The sequence below is a fragment of the Ovis canadensis genome, chromosome 12 (genome assembly GCF_042477335.2).
Source record: "Ovis canadensis isolate MfBH-ARS-UI-01 breed Bighorn chromosome 12, ARS-UI_OviCan_v2, whole genome shotgun sequence".
Taxonomy (NCBI): Eukaryota; Metazoa; Chordata; class Mammalia; order Artiodactyla; family Bovidae; genus Ovis; species Ovis canadensis.
In genome coordinates this window covers 36,715,913-36,734,838 of record NC_091256.1, presented here as the reverse complement: position 1 = coordinate 36,734,838, position 18,926 = coordinate 36,715,913, and the positions used below count along the sequence as shown (strand labels likewise).

The 18,926-nt window shown below is 41.1% G+C and overlaps 1 protein-coding gene across 1 annotated transcript; it reads right to left on the bottom strand.

The window, feature by feature from the left end:
• Positions 1–1,152: 1,152 nt before the first annotated feature.
• On the bottom strand, positions 1,153–14,708 carry FAM177B (family with sequence similarity 177 member B). Its single transcript, XM_069544406.1, has 5 exons — positions 14,650–14,708; positions 6,679–6,859; positions 6,323–6,389; positions 2,725–2,822; positions 1,153–2,390 (listed from the first exon to the last, which is right to left on the bottom strand). Exons 2-5 carry the CDS (start codon positions 6,847–6,849, stop codon positions 2,208–2,210), a joined length of 519 nt encoding a protein of 172 aa, XP_069400507.1. The 5' UTR covers positions 6,850–6,859; positions 14,650–14,708; the 3' UTR covers positions 1,153–2,207.
• Between the last annotated feature and the right edge of the window lie 4,218 nt (positions 14,709–18,926).

Sequence of the window (18,926 nt, the reverse complement as noted above, 5' to 3'; positions counted from 1 at the left end):
GTCAGTCTAGCCTGGAGGAGTAAGGCAGAATTCTGGCACTTTGGGAGCATTGTGACTTGAAGTCAGCTGGCTCCTGAATAGAGGTCCCCATTAACCTGAAGCCGTCCATTCCAGGAACTCTGAAACCTTGCCTGATGGGAGAAGGGCTTCCAAGAATGAAAGATAATAGAGAGCCCAAGTTCCTAGAGAGACCTGGGGCCCCAATGGCAGCAAGACCAAATTAGGAAATTATTGTTGTTACCTTTGCAGCCCATCTCAGATGCATTTCAAGTGGGCCCCCTTCAAAGAGATATATATCCAGGTGATTAGGCCAGGCAGTGGCATCAGAGGCCTGAAGGGCCCCAGTTTCCCAAAGGCTCCTGAAACAGTGTATACTATCCATAGACATTCCAGGAAATGGGAACAGGAAAATGGTATGGAGAGGCTGGGACATGGACTCTTGGGAGACAAGTCATATGCCTAATAGCAAACCCTAACCTACCCCGTGGGGAACAGAGCTCAGGCTTACCTGACAGCCTTGGGGGTGGGGAGCAGGCAGGCTGGCTAGGGTATCCTCCAACTAAGTTACCAGGGAGCCCTAGTTGCCAGAGAAGACCAGGGCTAATCAGGCAGCAAGTTCAAGTATGGCCTGTCACCCACTCAGAGTGATGGGAGTAGGAGGTTGCTGTGGCCTCATATCATTCAGAAATCTAGCCCAACCTTCTTTACAACATGAAGCTTTCTAAGAGGACAAGTGTTCAGGTGCAAGTGCTTATCAAGCATCCAGTTGCGTCATATTTGCAACTCTCTCTTTGCCCAAGCAAGTAACATAGCCAAGGCCATAGTCAATGTAGGTGAGGCTATATGAGGACATGAATTCCAGAAGGCCTTGTTCTTTGGGGACTTTCAATATAATAGTCTATGGGCTCAGTCGCATTAGTCATGTCTGACTCTTGGCAACTTCATGGACTGTAGTCTGCCAGGCTCCTCTTTCCATGGGACTTTTCAGGCAAGAATACTGGAGTAGGTTACCATTTCATCCTCCAGGGGATCTTTCCAGCCCAGGGATTGAACCCACATTTCCTGCGTCTCTTGCATTGGTAAGCAGATTCCTTACCACTAAACCACCTGGGAAGCCTATAAGAGTCATTAATTAAGCACTCAAAACTAATATTCACAGTTTTTAAAAGAGTTTTCATATTTATTATTTCAGTTTGTTTAACAATAACCCTTGAGAAACAAATAAAACCCCTATTTTACAAAGAAAGAAGCAGAGGCTCAGAAGTTAAGACATCTAAAATTATACAACTAGTAAGATGCAGAATTGAAACTTGAACCCGGGTCTTATTACTGCAAAACTTGTAGTTTTGTATACCATAGCTACTTTTGGCCAGCACAATCAGTGTTATGCAGTTATGATTTCCATGTCTGATCTTTACAGTTTTGGAAAATTTGTTGACAAGTTAACAAGAGAGTCATTCACTTTTTCCAAATACTTTCTGTAGAACTTAGATTGTCATTTATTTTCAATGTCTTTGGGGAAAGATGCACCCAACTCTCAAAGATTGCTATGTTGTAACAGTTATTAGCAATGTTTGCTTATTGGGGAAAGCAAGCCTCAAGTAAACCGGCACAGCTGTAGGGAAGGACATCTCTTATGTCAAACCCCAAAAGAAAGTTTTATTTGGACTTTATGATGCCCAAAGTTTCTTTTTAGGAACAGAGGGTTCTCTTCTACACCCTAGCCACCTGACAAAGAGTTTTAGCCTAAAACTCCCATGCCCAAGTTCCCTAAGGCATTTATATGTTGTGCTATGCTGTCCTTAGTCACTTCAGTCAGGGCCAACTCTTTGCAATCCTATGGACTGTAGCCCACCAGTCTCCTCTGTCCATGGGATTTTCCAGGCAAGGATACTGGAGTGGTTGCCATGCCCTCTTCCATAAGGCACTTACGCTACTACTCAAATATCGATACTAACAGTCCACAACTGAGGGACAGGACTTGCACCCCTGGGGTGGCATTGGGTTTCAGGGCTTATAAATAAAAATGTATATTGAGAAAGAAACCACAAGTGTTCTCATGATGGCTTGCAATTCAGACTAGTGGAGAATAAATCACAAAGAAATTAAGATCAGATCTGGCTCAGAAGCACCACCTGTGGTGCTGTTGCCATGGTAATCAACGACCAGGGAACAGAAATCCAGGGGAACCATAGCCTCGCTGCCCATCAGGAGCTGGAATCTGCCATCGGGCCCTTCCTGGATGAGGCGCTCCACTGAGAAATGCCCTCCGCCACATCTCCTAGTCTTGTTCCGTAGTCACGGCCCCTGGCCTCCAGGTGACATTTCTCATTAGGAACATTGGTTGGTTGGGCCTCTGATCCATTCTCTTCACTTCCCTTGTCACTTTGCTAATATAAAGAGAAATAAGGAAATGTTTACTTGTAAACCCAATACCTCTGACCTCTATATCTTATAGGGACACCCTTCTAACAAGCTTCTCCTTTAAGCAACCTCAGGTTTCACACCACCTTCTACAACCTATCTTGTGATGTTCTAACTTCACACCAAAGGCAAATATGAATAAACTTCATGGGGTGAGGCCCCTTAGAAAGATAAGTCAGTCTGATCATGGGAGCTCAGTGAAACTGCAGTATGTGAAATACCAAGTGGGAAATGCTCCTCTCTATGGGCCCAATATTCCCATCTCCGGGCTCCTGCTGTCCCCACCAGGATGTCGCATACCTTGCTTTGTGTTCTACAGTACTCATTTAACATATACTGGTACTTGGGCTGATGAAGACCAAAGAAGACTGCAAATCTTTCACCAAGGAATTCGCAGGCTAAAGAAAGAAGAAGCACTTTGGTAAGCTGAAGTAAGAATGAAAGCTTAGAGTCTGTGGACATGCCAAGAGTTTCAACTTGCCCACAGATTGTCTATTATCACACTTACCTTCAAGGCTGACAAGATATTTTTATTGCTGCAGACTCTCACAAATTTTAGGACTCAAAGGGAACTTGTTAAATCTTGTGTCTTCACACAGGATGGCATCTAAACTATCTTTTTCAGGTGAATATATCAAGAGATCTTCAAAATACTTAATAACAAGTACAGGTCCTGAGCAATCAGAATAGATGGTGCCCACTTATACGTGTGTCATCTGATCATCAGCTGTGAGTACATTGCAAATTACACCAAAAATTAAATCCAGTATTACCAAGACCCATGTCAGAAATTCTTCCATGCATCAAAAAAATAAATAAATAAATAAAACCCCTCCTCCCTAAGCAGCAATTTAAGTAAAGCTTTCTTTATCTGCCTTCACTTCCGTAACAAGGTGGCTTGCAGCCTCAGGGATTGTTAGAGTCAGGAAAAAAGGGTTAGCATGAATAATGAGTGGTTTCCAGAAGGTCTTTCCTAGAGATGTTCTCCCTTAAAAGTACAGGACTAGAGGACTTCCTTGGCCATCCAGTGATTAAGACTTCTCTTTCCGATTCAGGGGGTGCAGGTTTGATTCCTGGTGGGGGAGCTAAGATCCCACAGGTGTTGTGGCCAAAACCCCAAAACATAGAACAGAAGCAATAAGGTAACAAATTCAATAAAGACTTTAGAAATGAGCCATATCAAAACATGTAGGACTTCTGATGCTCCTCCTCCCATTAGAAGACTTGGTGATTCCCATGGTTTGTTCCACTTCTAAAGATACTGCTCATACAGACATCAAAATGACGCTCTCTCTTTTTTTTTTTAACGTGCTTTATCCTTTCAAAAATACCCTAGCTTTTTAATCTCTTTGTTTGCCACAGTGTCCAGTACATGTGCAAAAGAGAAGTTTCTAAAATATTGGCATCTCAGGACATTTTCCTGTTTATGACCTACTAGAATTTTAAATTGAAGAAATTAGTTACCAGTGTCATCTGGGTTCCAATTCTCACCAAAGTCTCTGTGTAGAGATCAGGATACTGACTGTTAGCCTATTTACGCCTCCACTATAGTCTGGAATCCCCAGGCAGAAGCTCTTTAAGATTACAGTTCTATTTGCAACCCAGAGGTGAATAGATTTCCCGTGTGTCCTATCCCCGTCATCTGAAAACAAAGCCCAACGTGGAAATCACTGTAGTCCCCATTCTCCTTCACACTTTCACATTGCTGTGCTAAGTTGTGATTTTTTAACCTGATCTGATCTTTTAGGTTTCCATCCCTCAAAAACATTTTACCTTTTCAAACAGTCTTGCCCCGACTAAAGCATAGGCATCTCTGGAACTAGCATTGCCTCTGCCAGTGTGTTTTGGTCAAGGTAAGGTCAGTAATGGGGGTTTTCCGGGTGGCACTGGTGGTGAAGAACCCTTCTGCCAATGCAGGGGATGTAAGAGAAGCAGGTTCGGTCCCTGGGTTCAACAGCCCACTCCAGTATTCTTGCCTGGAGAATCCCATGAACGAAGGAGCCTGGTGGGCTATGGTCCACAGGGTTGCAACGAGTCAGACGCTGACTAAAGCAGCTTAGCAGGCTCACACAAGGTCAGTATTCACCTGGATCTCTGAAGAAATTTCCAAATCACTAACCCTCTACCTTGATCTAAAAGTACTTAGGGCTCATCCCATCTGACTAAATCACCCTTAATGTAATTTAAAGACTCCCCATGGTCACTTTCGTGGTCCCCAAGCTGGCATTGGCCAGACGTGCTTTCAGAACTCTCTTAAGGTGTCTCCTCCAGAGGTCACCATTCCTGAGTACTCCAGTCTATAGTCCCTATATACCTCCTACCCTGGAAATTGTAACAACAAAGTATCATTATAAGCATGTTTACTGGCCAGTATTAGCCATTGAATATCAAGGTCCTTGAAAGCAAAGACTGTCATTTGTCATTTGTCATTTGTCTTTGAGTCCCAGGGTCCTGCACAGTGCTGAGCATATGAGTATTTAGTAAATGTTTATTTAATGAATGAATGGAAATCAATTCCTAAGAGCTATGCTTTCTATTTTCTCAGATTTTTAAAGTTGTTTTCCCTCCACCATATACACATGTTTGGTTAGCTGCTCAGTTGTGTCCAACTCTTTGCAACCCTGTGGACTGTACCCTGCCAAGCTCCTCTGTCCATGGGATATTTCAGGTGAGAACACTGGAGTGGGTTGCCATTTCTTCCTCCAGGGGATCTTCCTGACCCAGGGATCGAACCTGCCTCACATTGCAGGCAGATTCTTTACACACTGAGCCACCAGGGAAGCCCATCATATGCATAAGTATATATGAGTTAGAGGAAGTAATTAGATGTTGCCAATTGTGTTTCTCTTTTAACTGGTGAAAGTCAAACAAAACAAGATTTACTATTCATCTCTTATAAATAAATAAATACAGGAGCCCCGGTGGCTCAGAGGGTAAAGAATCTGTCTGCAGTGCAGGAGACCTGGGTTTAATCCCTGGGTTGGGAAGATCCCCTGGAGAAGGAAATGGCAACCCACTCCATTATTCTTGCCTGGAGAATCCCATGGATGGAGGAGCTTGGCAGGGTACAGTCCATGGGGTTGCAGAGTCGGACACAACTAAGCAACTTCACTTTCATTTTCTCTTATAAATAGCCACTTAGGCCATTCATTATCTCCTTGAGAGAGGTCAATAAAAGTCTTACTTATAATAGAATGATTATGACAAGGGAACTGGGAACTGTGTCAGATAACAATAGTTAAAATCAAGAAAGAACTTGGAAGTTTACTTATGTGAAGAGTCCACTCAGTGAGGACTGACTATTGTCTTCAAATGTTTGAAACTCTGTCTTATGAAAGAGGAATCTAGATCGGTTTTGTCTGGCCTTTAAAAGAGACAACTAGGATCAAGGGAGAAAACTCTAAAAGAAGATTTAAAGGAAGATAGGGAAAGGCAATGGCACCCCACTCCAGTACTCTTGCCTGGAAAATCCCATGGACGGAGGAGCCTGGTGAGCTGTAGTCCATGGGGTTGCTAAGACACGACTGAGCAACTTCACTTTCACTTTTTACTTTCATGCACTGAAGGAGGAAACAGCAACCCACTCCAGTATTCTTGCCTGGAGAATCCCACAGATGGGGAAGCCTGGGGGGCTGCCATCTATGGGGTCGCACAGAGTCGGACATGACTGAAGCGATTTAACAGCAGTTTACTAACAAGAGTTGGGAAAAAGCAAGGTCTCCCTGAAGATGTGAGGTTCTATGCCTTCAGGAATGTTCCAGTGTAGATCTGGAAGTAAACAGATCTTCCGAATACTGTAGAGTGGATTAAACCACTTCAAGTCTCATCTGAGGGTCTATAAGCCTGTATTTATGACAGAAAAACAACAACAACAACAACCCACCTTAGCAGTACTTACTAGAAAATGAGGTTCTTGCTATTCGCCCTGCGCAAAACCATAGGTAGGGCCCCCAGGCAAGTTTAGACTAAAAAAGAACAAGAAAGAGAAACCAGGTTAGTGTAATTAATAACAGAAGTGATGACTGCAGAATCTTCAGTGTAGAGGCTTCAAAATGCTTTGTAATAGGTTCCATTTTATCTCTCATAGATGAGAAAACTAAGATGATCAAAATTATAAGCTGATTGTACACGGCTCCAGAAAGCAACTCAAAGAAAACAAGGAGTTAGCTTAAAACTATTTTTGACAAAACTTGTTGGTTTTATCTCTCATTCACTCCTCCCCCATGTTCACTAATAATGATAATCTAAACTTACAGGATCAAGTGTTGAATTTGTTCTCTGTTCTTTTTCTTCCTCTTCCTCCTCCTCTGTGCTATATTCTTCCATGATGTCTCCATCAGCAAAATGGATAATTCTTCTGGGAGTTGTCCTTTTGGAAGGTCCACTCTTCTCTAGTTCTAACTGCTGGAAATTGTCTTTTTCCATAAGGAAACAACTAGTAAGTGAAAATCAGGATACTTTAGAACAAGTTGTCCAGGAGAGTGTTATACAGCAGAGACATGTCTAGTCATTTTCTTTTCCCTTTTTGGCCATTTTGTGCACTGTGAGGTATCTTAGTTCCCCAACCAGGGATCAAACCCTCACCCTCTGCAGTGCAAAGGCAGAGTCTTAACCACCAGGGAAGTCCTTGCTGATTATTTAGTTATTCTTGATGGATTGTGAAGACAAAGGGTTCACAAGTAATCACAACCATGATCTCATCAATTCTTCAAATCTAATACAGGACTGTCTAGCTCTGTACCAAAATGGAAAAGGTTTAATTAGCAGTGAAACTGTGAACTTTAGGTCTTCAAACAAATATGTCAGCAGGGTTCCTTTATGCCTTATTAATTGCAAAATCCACAGCTGCTAGTAGGAAGTGTCCATCACCCTGTGGAAATTCCTCAGTCATTTCAATAAATATTGAGGAACAATACAAGTAGTAGTGAAGATCACAGTCTTTACACAAAACAGCTGAAAATATTTGCCAAGTATATATCTGATAAGGGGCTTATTTTCAGAACATATTTTTTAAAAACCACTGCAATTTATAAAATATAAACAACTCGATTTAAATAGGGGCAAAGAATTTCAGTAGATACTTTACTGAAGATTTATAGATGGCAAATAAATTTAGGAGAAGTGCTCAATGTCATTAGTCATTAGAGAAATACAAGTGGAAACCATATGTCATATCATAACACAGTCACTGGAAGGCAAAAATTAAAGACTAACAATGCCAAGAGATGAGGAATAAATGAAGCATCTAGAACCGTCATACAGCGCTTGCTAGTGGGGCTACAAATGGCATGGCCACTTTGGGAAACAGACTAGGCAAGAGTACTGGAGTGGGTTGCCTTTTCCTTCTCCAGGGAACTTCCCGACCCAGGGATCAAACCCAGGTCTCCCGCATTGTAGACAGACGCTTTACCATCTGAGCCACAGGGAAGCCTATATGTGTCTCAGGGGTGTCCAACTCTGTGACCCCATGGACTGTAGCCCGCCAGGCTCCTCTGTCCAGGGGATTCTCCAGGCAAGAATACTGGAATGGGTTTGCCAGAAAACAATCTGGCAGTTTCTTAAAAACATATACTTACCCATATAATTTTGTAATTCCATGGCTAGATATTTACCCAAGAGAAACAAAAACATATGTCAGTCTAAAGATGTATACGTGAACATTCTTAGCAACTTCATTTATAAGAGCCCCAAACTGAAAATAATCCATATGTCCGTCAACTGGTAAAAAGATGAACAAAATGTGGTATGTCTATGCAATGCAATACTGCTCAGTGATTAAATGTTATTGGACAACAAATATTTGCAATACTCGGAAGCAATCTCAAGAGCATCATGCAAAGTAAAAGATGCCAGATACTGTATGATTCTGTTTATTTGAAATTTTAGTAGTAGAACACAGATCAGTGTTTGCTAGGACTGAGAAGATTGACTACAAAGGGGCCAAGGGAACTGATGCGGGTGAGGGGACTGTTCTCATAGATAGCATGATTGTGGTGATGGTTACTCGACTGCATATATTTGTTAAAATGAATCAAAATCTAGACTTAGTATGAATTTTATTGTATTTAAGTTAAAACTTAATACAACTAACAAGCTTGGAGCCAGAGTTCCTAGGTTCAAAATGTTATTACTTAATATTCTGATATCTCAGTTTCTTCATCTATAAAGAATAATATAACTTGAAAATGTGTGTAAATATATTACTGGCCTTGTAAAATTAAGGAGTAAATGAAGAGAGACACACGCAGGAGTTGGTACAGTTCTTAGCAAATGGAAAACATTTAATAAAGTCTAGCTGTTGTGAAGCACTTATCACTTTATGATGTGTATATATCAGACACTGCTCTAATATGGTAAGGACACTATTTTCTTTATTTTTTTTTTTGAGAGCAAAACACCTAACACTATTTTCTTAATATTTCATATATTTTAAGATTATATCAGCAAACATGGGAGGCTGAGCTGATGTGGAAGAATTTTCCTTCTTGTTCAAAACACACAGAAATGCTGGATAAAATTAAACAAATGAAACATTAAATCAGGCTGCCCTTAAGGAAGTAATAAAGAGAGTCAGGGATAGAGGAAGGGAAGGACTAAGAGAGGTAGGAAGGAAGGAGGAGGAAAGAGGAGAAAAGGAAGAAAAAAAGAAAGCCAGGTTAGGTATCAGGAAAAGAGAGGAAACTCAAAATCATATGATGAGCTGAAGCTAAGATGGTTCCTGGGATTTCAGAATTAGATATAGGCCTTGAGGCTAGGGCTTTAATACTGGTGTGGAGAGGACAGAGTCTTAAATCACAAATCCCATGAGTGTAAGGGGATGAAATGAAGCAACCTGCATAAAACCAAGATAATAGAGTACCATCTTATTATAAAATATGGAGGAGAAAAACTATCTGCTGGTCTATAAAAGTGGCAAAATAATTTAACATCTCTCAAGGCAACATGGGTAGAAATAGTCACATTGAAAAACACTATGGGCCCTGTGAGCCCCAGGCCAGGACCACATACTGGCTGGTGGCCCAATAGTCCTCATCTGGACCTGAAATGAAGCTGAACGACCTGAAGTCATCGCAGTCCACAGAACTCTCCAATGCAAATGCAAGTAACGCTGGAGGGAGAGTTCAACCAGACTGGGAACACTGGACCTCCATTGCAAAAAACACCCTAAGCAGGCACTCACTGCAAATACTTACAAATCATATGACCAAACCAACCATCACGAGGAGGGTTCAGCAAATGAAACAGAAAAATTTGGGAGAGCCCTCTTCCAAGAATGAGGAACGATAAACAGGAAACTTTAAAAATGAAGGATGAGTTTTAAAATCTTTAAAAAATTTTTTAAAAGTGATGGAGATTCAGTGACCAAGACTTCACCTTCCAGTGCAAGAGGTATGAATTTGATCTCTGGTTGGGGAACTAAGATTGCCCGTGACTCGGGGCCAAAAAACCAAAACATAAAACAGAAGCAGTATTGAACAAATTCAATGAGGACTTTTTAGAAAAGTCCTGGTCCACGTTAAAACATCTTTAGAAATGAATGTGTTTAATATATTCCAAAAGGTAAAGGAAGCAAAGCATTATAAAATCCAAAAGGAGCAGGTTGATTTGAAAAATAACCAAACCGAAATTCCAGAAATGAAATATACAGGACCATAGGATAGGTTGGATAGTAAAGAAATTGGAGGAAATCTCTCATAAAACAGCATAAAGATATATATATATATATACACACATACATATACATATATATTCTGTTACTGTGAAATATGTACTTTCCTGGTAGCTCAAACAGTAAAAGCGTCTGCCTACAATGCGGGAGACCCGCGTTCAATCCCTGGGTTGGGAAGATCCCCTGGAGAAAGAAATGGTACCCCACTCCAGTACTCTTGGCCTGGAAAATCCCATGGACAGAGGAGCCTGGTAGGCTACAGTCGATGGAGAAGCAAAGAGTCGGGCACAACTGAGCAACTTCACTACCATGAAACATATATATATATATATATATATAGTCTGTTAAGATGAAAGCGAAGCTATGAGCTAAGAAATAGATGAGAAAGTTCAGTATACATTTAATGGAAGTTCTGAAAGAAGTGAACAGAAATGATGGGGCAGGTAATGTTTGAAGAGGTAATGGCTATGAATTTTTGAAGACACAAATCTTCAAATATTAGTAACATGAGAATACTAAGATGGACAAAAGAAAATCAAACCTGATGATAGAAATTATGGAAAATCTTGGACTTCCCTGGTGGTCCAGTGCTGAAGAACCAGCCTGCCAACGCAGGAGACATGGATTTGATGCCTGCTCTGGGAAGCCTCCACATGCCATGGGGCAGCTAAGCCTATGAGCCACAACTACTGAGCCCACACTCTTGAGCCTGTGCTCTGCACAAATAGGAAGTCACCTGAAATAAGAGGCCCCGAGCACTGCAACTAGAGAAAGCTTTCATGCGGAAATGAAGACGCTGTGTAGCCAAAAATAATCAATAAAATCTTAAAAATAAATAAATAATAGAAATTATGGAAATCCTAAATTTTATAATAGATGGGCAGATTAGCATCAACTGAGATCAGAAGATAATTGATTATTGCCACAAAGACCTCAATATCCATAAACAACAAGGTCTGACTGTATAGCACAAGGAACTATATTCAATATTTTGTAATAATCTAGAAGAGAAAAGAATCTGAAAAATTATGTACATAATATACACACACCTATTTTCTGGTGTACATTTTACTGTATACCAGAAACCAACAAAATATTATAAGCAACTATACTTGAATAAAAAATTGAAAACAGTTTTAGAAAAGAATTCAATATCTAGTTAAAAAATTATTATTTTTATTAGGTTGGGGCAAAGTAATTTTGGTTTTGCATTGTTGACACTTGCCTTTGATACTGGAATACATTCTTAAATAAATATGGCTATATTATAGAGGAGAATGAAAAAGTTGGCTTAAAACTCAACATTCAGAAAACGAACATTGTGTATCCAGTCCCATAATTTCATGGCAAATAGATGGGGAAACAATGGAAACAGTGACATATTTTATTTTGGGGGGCTCCAAAAACACGGCAAATGGTGATCGCAGTCATGAAATTAAAGATATTTGCTCCTTGGAAGAAAAGCTATGACCAACCTACACAGCTTATTAAAGAACAGACATTATTTTGCCGACAAAGGTCTGTATAGTCGAAGCTACGGTTTTTCCAGTAGTCGTGGATGGATGTGAGAGTTGGACTATAAAGAAAGTTGAGCATGGAAGAAGTGATGCTTTTTAACTGTGGTGTTGGAGAAGACTCTTGAGAGTCCCTTGGACTGCAAGGAGATCCAACCAGTCCATCCTAAAGGAAATCAGTCCTGAATGTTCATTGAAAGGACTGATGCTCAAGCTGAAACTCCAATACTTTGGCCACCTGATGAGAAGAACTGACTCATTTGAAAAGACCCTGATGCTGGGAAAGATTGAAGGCAGGAGGAAAAGGGGACAACAGAAGATGAGATGGTTGGATGGCATCACCGACTTGATGAATGTGAGTTTGAGTAAGCTCCGGGAGATGGTGATGGACAGAGAAGCCTGGCATGCTGCAGTCCATGGAGTTGCAAAGAGTAGGACACGACTGAGCAACTGAACTGAACTGAACTGAATGTGCATTTCTCGCCTTTTTTTTTTTTTTTTGCCAATGACTTATTACTTGCCGCTTATTTTATATGTATTTTAGACTATGGAAATGATTAGACAATAAGCAAATCTGAGCGATTTCCTTTTTCGAGTTCAAAATGGGTCTTAGAGCAGCAGAGACAACTCACAACATCAGCAATGCGTTGGAAGAACTGGCCCAGGAACTGCTAATGAATTACTGTGCAGGGGTGGTTCAAGAAGTTTTGCAAAGGAGATGAGAGCCTTGAAGATGAGGGGTGCAGTGATCGGCCATTAGAAGTTGATAATAACCAATTGAGAGCCATCATTGAAGTTGATTCTCTTAAGTTGCTGAAGAACTCAATGTCAGCCACTTTATGGTTGTTCAGCATTTGAAGCAAATTGAAAAGGTGAAAAAGCTCAATAAGTGGGTTCCTCATGAGCTGACCACAAATGAAAAAATTCATCGTTTTGAAGTGTCATCTTCTCTTATTCTAGGCAACAACAATGAACCATTTCTTGATCAGATTGTGACGTGATGAAAAGTGGAATTTATATGACAACTGGTGACAACCAGCTCAGTGGTTGAACCATGAAGAACCTCCAAAGCACTTCCACAGCCAAATTTGCACCCAAAAAATGTCAGGGTCACTGGCAGTCTGATGCTGGACTGATCCACTACAGCTTTCTGAATTTCAGCAAAACCATTACATCTGAGAAGTATGCTCAGCAAATCAATGAGATGCACTGAAAACTGCAACATCTGCAGTCTGCATTGGTCAATAGGAAGGGTCCAATTCTTTTCCAAGGCAATGCCTGACTGCACATCATACAACCAACACTTCAAAAGTTGAACGAATTGGGCTACAATGTTTTGCTTCATTCGCCATATTCACCTGACCGTTTGCCAACTAACTACCACTTCTTTAAGCATCTCGACAACTTTTTGAAGGGAAAACGCTTCCACAACCAGCAGGATGCAGAAAATGAGTTTGTAGAATCCTGAAGCATGTATTTTTACACTACAAGAAAAAACGAACTTATTTCTTGTGGGCAAAAATGTGTTGATTGTAATGGTTCCTATTTTTATTAATAAAGATATGTTTGAGCCTAGATATAATGATTTAAAATTCACAGTCTGAAACCACAATTACATTTGCACCAACTTAATAATTGATTAGTCTCAGGTGTACAGCAAAGTGATTCCGTTTTATGTATTTATATTATTTCAGACTCTTTTACACTACAGGTTACTATAAGATATTGAATATAGTTCCCTGTGCTATACAATAGGTCTTTGTGTTTATTTTATATATAACAAAGTGTATTTGTTAATTTCAAACTCCTAATTTACTCCTCCCCCCTCCCCACTTTCCCCTTTGGTAATCATATATTTGCTTTCTATATCTATGAGCTTATTTCTGTTTTTAAATAAGTTCATTTGTATAATTATTTTTAGATTCCTCATATAAGTGATATCATATGATACTTGCCTTTCTCTGTTTGACTTACTTTACTTAATATGATAATCTAGGTCCATCCATGCCAGCTAAACAATTATTGAGAATGAAATAATGACATTTTATGACCTATAAAAACGTAGTTAACCATTCCTGCATCTTCACTGAATGAATAATATAAGATTATATGTCAGTTAGAAGGCAAGTGAGCACAGAAGCAAGAGATGTGAGAGACAAATGTAAATAAGTGAGTAAACAAAGTGACAAGTCTTAATAGTGACTCTTCAAAACTCTATTTTGGTATGGCATAGCATAAGAACAAAGAAGTATTAAGTATTAGACAGAAATATGAGGGGCTGACCTCTTTAAGTATTGTTTTGAAATAGGAGAGGATTAATGTGCATGTTGACAATTTAAAGGCAACTAGAAAAATAGTGGAATTAGAACATATAGCTCACAGCCGGTTGGAAAAAATTAAAGGAAGTGAACATCCCACAGAAGGCAATAAAGAGGGAAGAAAGAGAACAAAGGAAAAGCATGAAAAATGAAAACACCAGAAATAATTTCCAATAAAATATTAGAAATAATTCCAAATAAGTCAGTAGTCATAATACATATGAGTGAGGCAACTATCAAAATGAAAAGCAGTAGATTGAATTCTTTAAAGATTTTATGGGCAAGAAAATAGTATTGCATACACACATACATATATATGTTTATGTATGTATGAATCAGTCGCCAGATTGGTACGATGCTGAATTTATGCCGCTGTCAGAGTTACCAAAAACTGTCAAGGGTTAAATTTGTTATCTAAACCAAGGTGATGTGAGACCCTCTCAGCCCAGGGTCCCCTGAGGAGTCTCAAGGATGCACATGGTGTTTCCTGACTGATTGAGCAGCAGTATATCACAAAAGAGTCTTGCTAAGGAGTAGGAGTTGGTACCACTTAGTTTCTGATGCCAAAGGCCAGCAAAAAGCAAAACAAACAAAACATTGTAACTTGGTGTTTAAATATGCTGAGCCTAAGACTGCTGCAAGACTAAATATTGTCAGTGCTATGAGAAATAAAGCGTTCCATACGATCAGAAGAAATTTAAAACATTTTCAGAAAACAACTCACCAATGTTATTCCTCTGCTTTTTCTTTCATTGCTCTAACTCGTTATGTTTGGTCTTGAAAGCCTTGGCTGTGCTGACGTGGAAAGGTTCTCCTGTGTGCGTCTTACAGGGCGGAACGTATTTGAGTTGTGGGAAGGTCAGATGTCTTTGTTTACACATTCGACTTAAATAAACCCTGTGGCTCCCAAACTTGTCTTCATGTTAGGATTATCTGGGAGCCCTTTTTTAAAATTTCAAGGCTGGGACACACTCGAGACCCACAATTTCTAAGAGGGGGATATGGCCTCAGGTATTGGGGACCAGCTCCCTAAGGAAAGCAGGAAGAGATGTGACTTCTAAATTGAGCAGACTTGTGGTGTACTGCAGAAAGAACCAACAGCAAGCAAAGACGTCTTGTTTGTTTTTTTCAAGAGGTTTTTTTTTCCCACTTTCCGCTTTCTCAGGCCTTCTTGCCTTGCCCCAAGCAGAAAGGCTTAAACGTCAAAAGTTTAAGAATAAGGCCCAGCCGTCTCATTATAGTCAATTTATCTCCTTTCTAAATCATCTTCCAACTCAGATATTTCCAAACCAAACGAAGTCGTCCATCCCTTATTTACCTGGCTCACCCTTGTTATATTACAAACAAATGATATCATGGCATCTGGTCCCATCACTTCATTGCAAATAGAAGGCGAAAAAGTGGAAGTAGTGACAGATTTTATTTTCTTCGGCTCCAAAATCACTGCCAATGGTGATTGCAGTCATGAAATTAAAAGATGATTGTTCCTTGGAAGAAAAGCTATGACAAACCTAGACAGCATATTAAAGAGCAGAGACATCATTTTGCAGACAAAGGTCTGTATAGTCACAGCTATGGTTTTTCCAGGAATCATGTACGGATGTGAGAGTTGGACCATAAAGAAGGCTGAGGGCCATAGAATTGATGCTTTAGAACTGTGGTGCTGAAGAAGACTCTTGAGAGTCCCCTGGACAGCGAGAAGATCAAATCAGTCAATGCTAAAGGAAATCAACCCTGAAAGAACAGATGGTGAAGCTGAAGCTGCAATACTTTGGCCACCTGATGTGAAGAGCTGACTCATGCTGGGAAAGATTGAGGGCAGGAGGAGAAGGGGACAACAAAGGATGAGATGGTTGGATAGCATCATCAACTCAATGAACACGAATCTGAGCAAACTCTGGGAGATAGTGAAGGACACGGGAGCCTGGCATGCTGCAGTCCGTGGGTTTGCAAAGAGTTGGATGTGATAAATGGTATCTGTTGGCTTTCTGAAGAAAATTGCAGTTTCTGTTCTTCAAAATACTGTTATGTGTGAAATAGACATATTCATCTTTAAAATCAGAGTGTTCAAAGGCCATGGTGTTGGTGAAAGAGAATGAGGGAGGGAGAGAGAGGGCTAGTTTATAGTCTATTTAGTGAAGTTTTCTGCCACCTAATGGACATTTCAGAATATGCTATGCAAAATTCATCTTTGTAACCACTGTGTCTGTCATATAGAGGGGGCTCAATATTGAAGTGTGGAATCTACTTGTTTTTTATTTACCAAAATCTTGGGAGCACCACCAACTTCACACCAAGTACCTAGACTCAGATGTTTTGTAAGTGATACTGCTGCTAGTCACTAAGTTGTGTTTGCAACTCTTTGCAACCTCATGGACTGTACTTAGCCCACCAGGCTCCTCTGTCCATGGGATTTCTCAGGCAAGAATGCTGGAGTGGGTTACCATTTCCTTCTCCAGGGGATCTTCCCAACCCAGGGTTAGAATCTGTGTATTTTCATTGGCAGGCGTACACTGCACCACCTGAGAAGTGATATTCTTTACCACTGCACCACCTGAGAAGTGATATTTTGGAGGGTCAAATATTTCCTACAACATACTTTAATTCTTATGATAACCTCTAGTTCTTTCTTTAAAAAAAATCTAGTTTATCAAGGACTGCTCCCAAGAGTATCGTGTAATTAACCCTCAGAGGTTAAAGCGTCTGCCTGGAATGCAGGAGACCCGGGTTCGATCTCTGGGTTGAGAAGATCCCCTGGAGAAGGAAATGGCAACCCACTCCAGTACTCTTGCCTGGAGAATCCCATGGAGGGAGGAACCTGGTAGGCTACAGTCCATGGGGTCTCAAAGAGTCGGACACGACTGAGCAACTTAACTTACTTTACTTTCTTGGGATTCCTGATCTTTCAATATTGATGTACCCCAGGGCTCAGCCACTAGACTCAATCTGATTTTTATCTATTCCTCATTTGGCCCTAAGGCTTTAAATACTATCTACACACACATTTATATCCAACGTTTATATCTCCCTAAATCTCAGATGTATAGATCCCACTGTCTACTTGCCATCTCTTCTTGGAGGTCTAACAGACACCTCGATCCTCCTGTCTAAATCTGCTCATACTTCCAGTGCACCCTTTTCCTTCCTGAAACCAGCCCCCTCCTCTCAGCCCCCACTCACACACTCCCGTCTTCTCCTCTGGCATTCTTCCCATTTCAATAAATGGCAAGTCTATTCTTCCAGATCCTCAGACCTAAAACATCGGAGGCATTCTGATTCTTCTCCTATAATCACACCTCACCTTAAATCCATCAGGAAATTCTCTGGACTAACACCATCAACCCCAGTTTAAGCCATCCTCTCTCACCTGGATTACTGCAGTGCCTCCTAACTGGCTTCCTACTCTCTATACTCAAAAACAGTGTTAAATACAAAATCATACCGTGTCACTTCTCCAACTCTCCAATGGGTTCCTGGCTCACCAAGAGTGAAAGCCAAAGTCCTTACAGCGGCCTACAGAGATGTGGATTTGGCCCCAGTACTTTTCTGGCCCCATTTTGCTCTACTTTCCCTCCGTTGGCCTGCCTCCTCCCGGCTGTTGCCCTCTTACTGCCATTCCCTGACCACCCAGCCTCTGTCGCCCGCGGGGACCTGGCGCGAGCTGTTCTCTGGAAGAGTCTCTCTTCTCTGAGACTTTGTTGCCTCACTTCCTTCAGATCTTTGACTCAAAGGTCGGCTGACAGAGTTCCTATCTGAATTCCATAGCACCCGCCCACTTCCTTCACCACCCCCACCCCACAGCTTACCTCATTCTGTTTTGTCTCATTACTTATCAACATTTAACACCATCTGTACTTCACTAACCTCGTTTCTGTCTCCCTCTCCCCTTCCTTCTCTGCCTGACCTTCCAGCCAGGGTGGAAGGGGTTTCACCTGTGTGCTCCCCGCTTTATCTCCTGCCCCTACAGTACCTGACACAGGCGGAGCTCAGTATTTGTTTAATACGTGAATCATACAGTCAGTTCACTTTAGTGGGTGGGGGAGGGTTCTACATGAGATTGGAAAAATAAGAGCAGCTTTATAATTAGTTCCTGATGTTGAAATGGCTACCTTATTTTTCATTACACTTACACACTCATTACATTTCAATTAACTCCTTCACAGAAACACAGCATGCTCAGCTGTAGCAACAAAATAGCACAATACTTCTACATCTTGGCATTTAACTTTGGGAAGGTATAACACCTTAAATTTCCTAGAGTTCTTTCAGTTTTCATTAATCAAAAAAAAATTTTTTTCAAATTAATGCAGAAGAGAATTGGCATTGGGTAACCACCGAGAGTTTATCAGCCCTGTTTATAGGGGCCTGCGGTGACCCCAGCTCCCTTCTTTTTCCGAGGGGGTTGGGAGAGCAAGCCTTGAAAGGACAGGACAGTTGAAGCCCCACTTCAGAGGGCAGAGGGCAGTATTCACTCCCAGCTTCTCTATGCCATTTCACCCGAGGACATGGGCCCTCTCCAATCAGTGACTCACCCCAGGCAGGCAGACTGAGGAATTCTGAGGAAATATGAATAAAGGAACAGTAGAAACAAACCACCGCTCCTCTTTGAGAAATGCTGACAGATCACCTAGCAGGACTTTTCCGTTAATCTTTATTCTCAGTACTAGATGCTGTACATGCACCCAAACACCATGGGTAAGTGACGTTACTAATATACCTGTGCTATTGGGGTATTTTACCCGTCCTGTTGGGGTATTTGTCAACTTTTCTTACATCCTAGCAGATGATCTAGGAAATTCGTCCAAAATTCTGGAGGTGAGCAGCCTGGGAGCTCCAGCCGCCTGAGGCCCTGCCCAGCCAGCCCCAGAAAGCTGAGGAATAGCTTGAGGCAAAGGACCAGAGATGCTGTAGACAGTATCAAGCCAGTGGGTAATCCAACATTTTCTCTGAGACTCACCTCAAGCGCATCACAGGCATCAGATACGTTGAATTGCGTGATAG

Coding starts and splice junctions, on each gene's coding strand:
- FAM177B (XM_069544406.1), bottom strand. CDS start 6,849: ATGGAAAAAGACAATTTCCAGCAGTTAGAACTAGAGAAGAGTGGACCT. Junction 6,390..6,678: donor CAAATTCAACACTTGATCCT/GTAAGTTTAGAT, acceptor GTTCTTTTTTAG/TCTAAACTTGCCTGGGGGCC. Junction 2,823..6,322: donor AGCAAGAACCTCATTTTCTA/GTAAGTACTGCT, acceptor TTCTTTCTTTAG/CCTGCGAATTCCTTGGTGAA.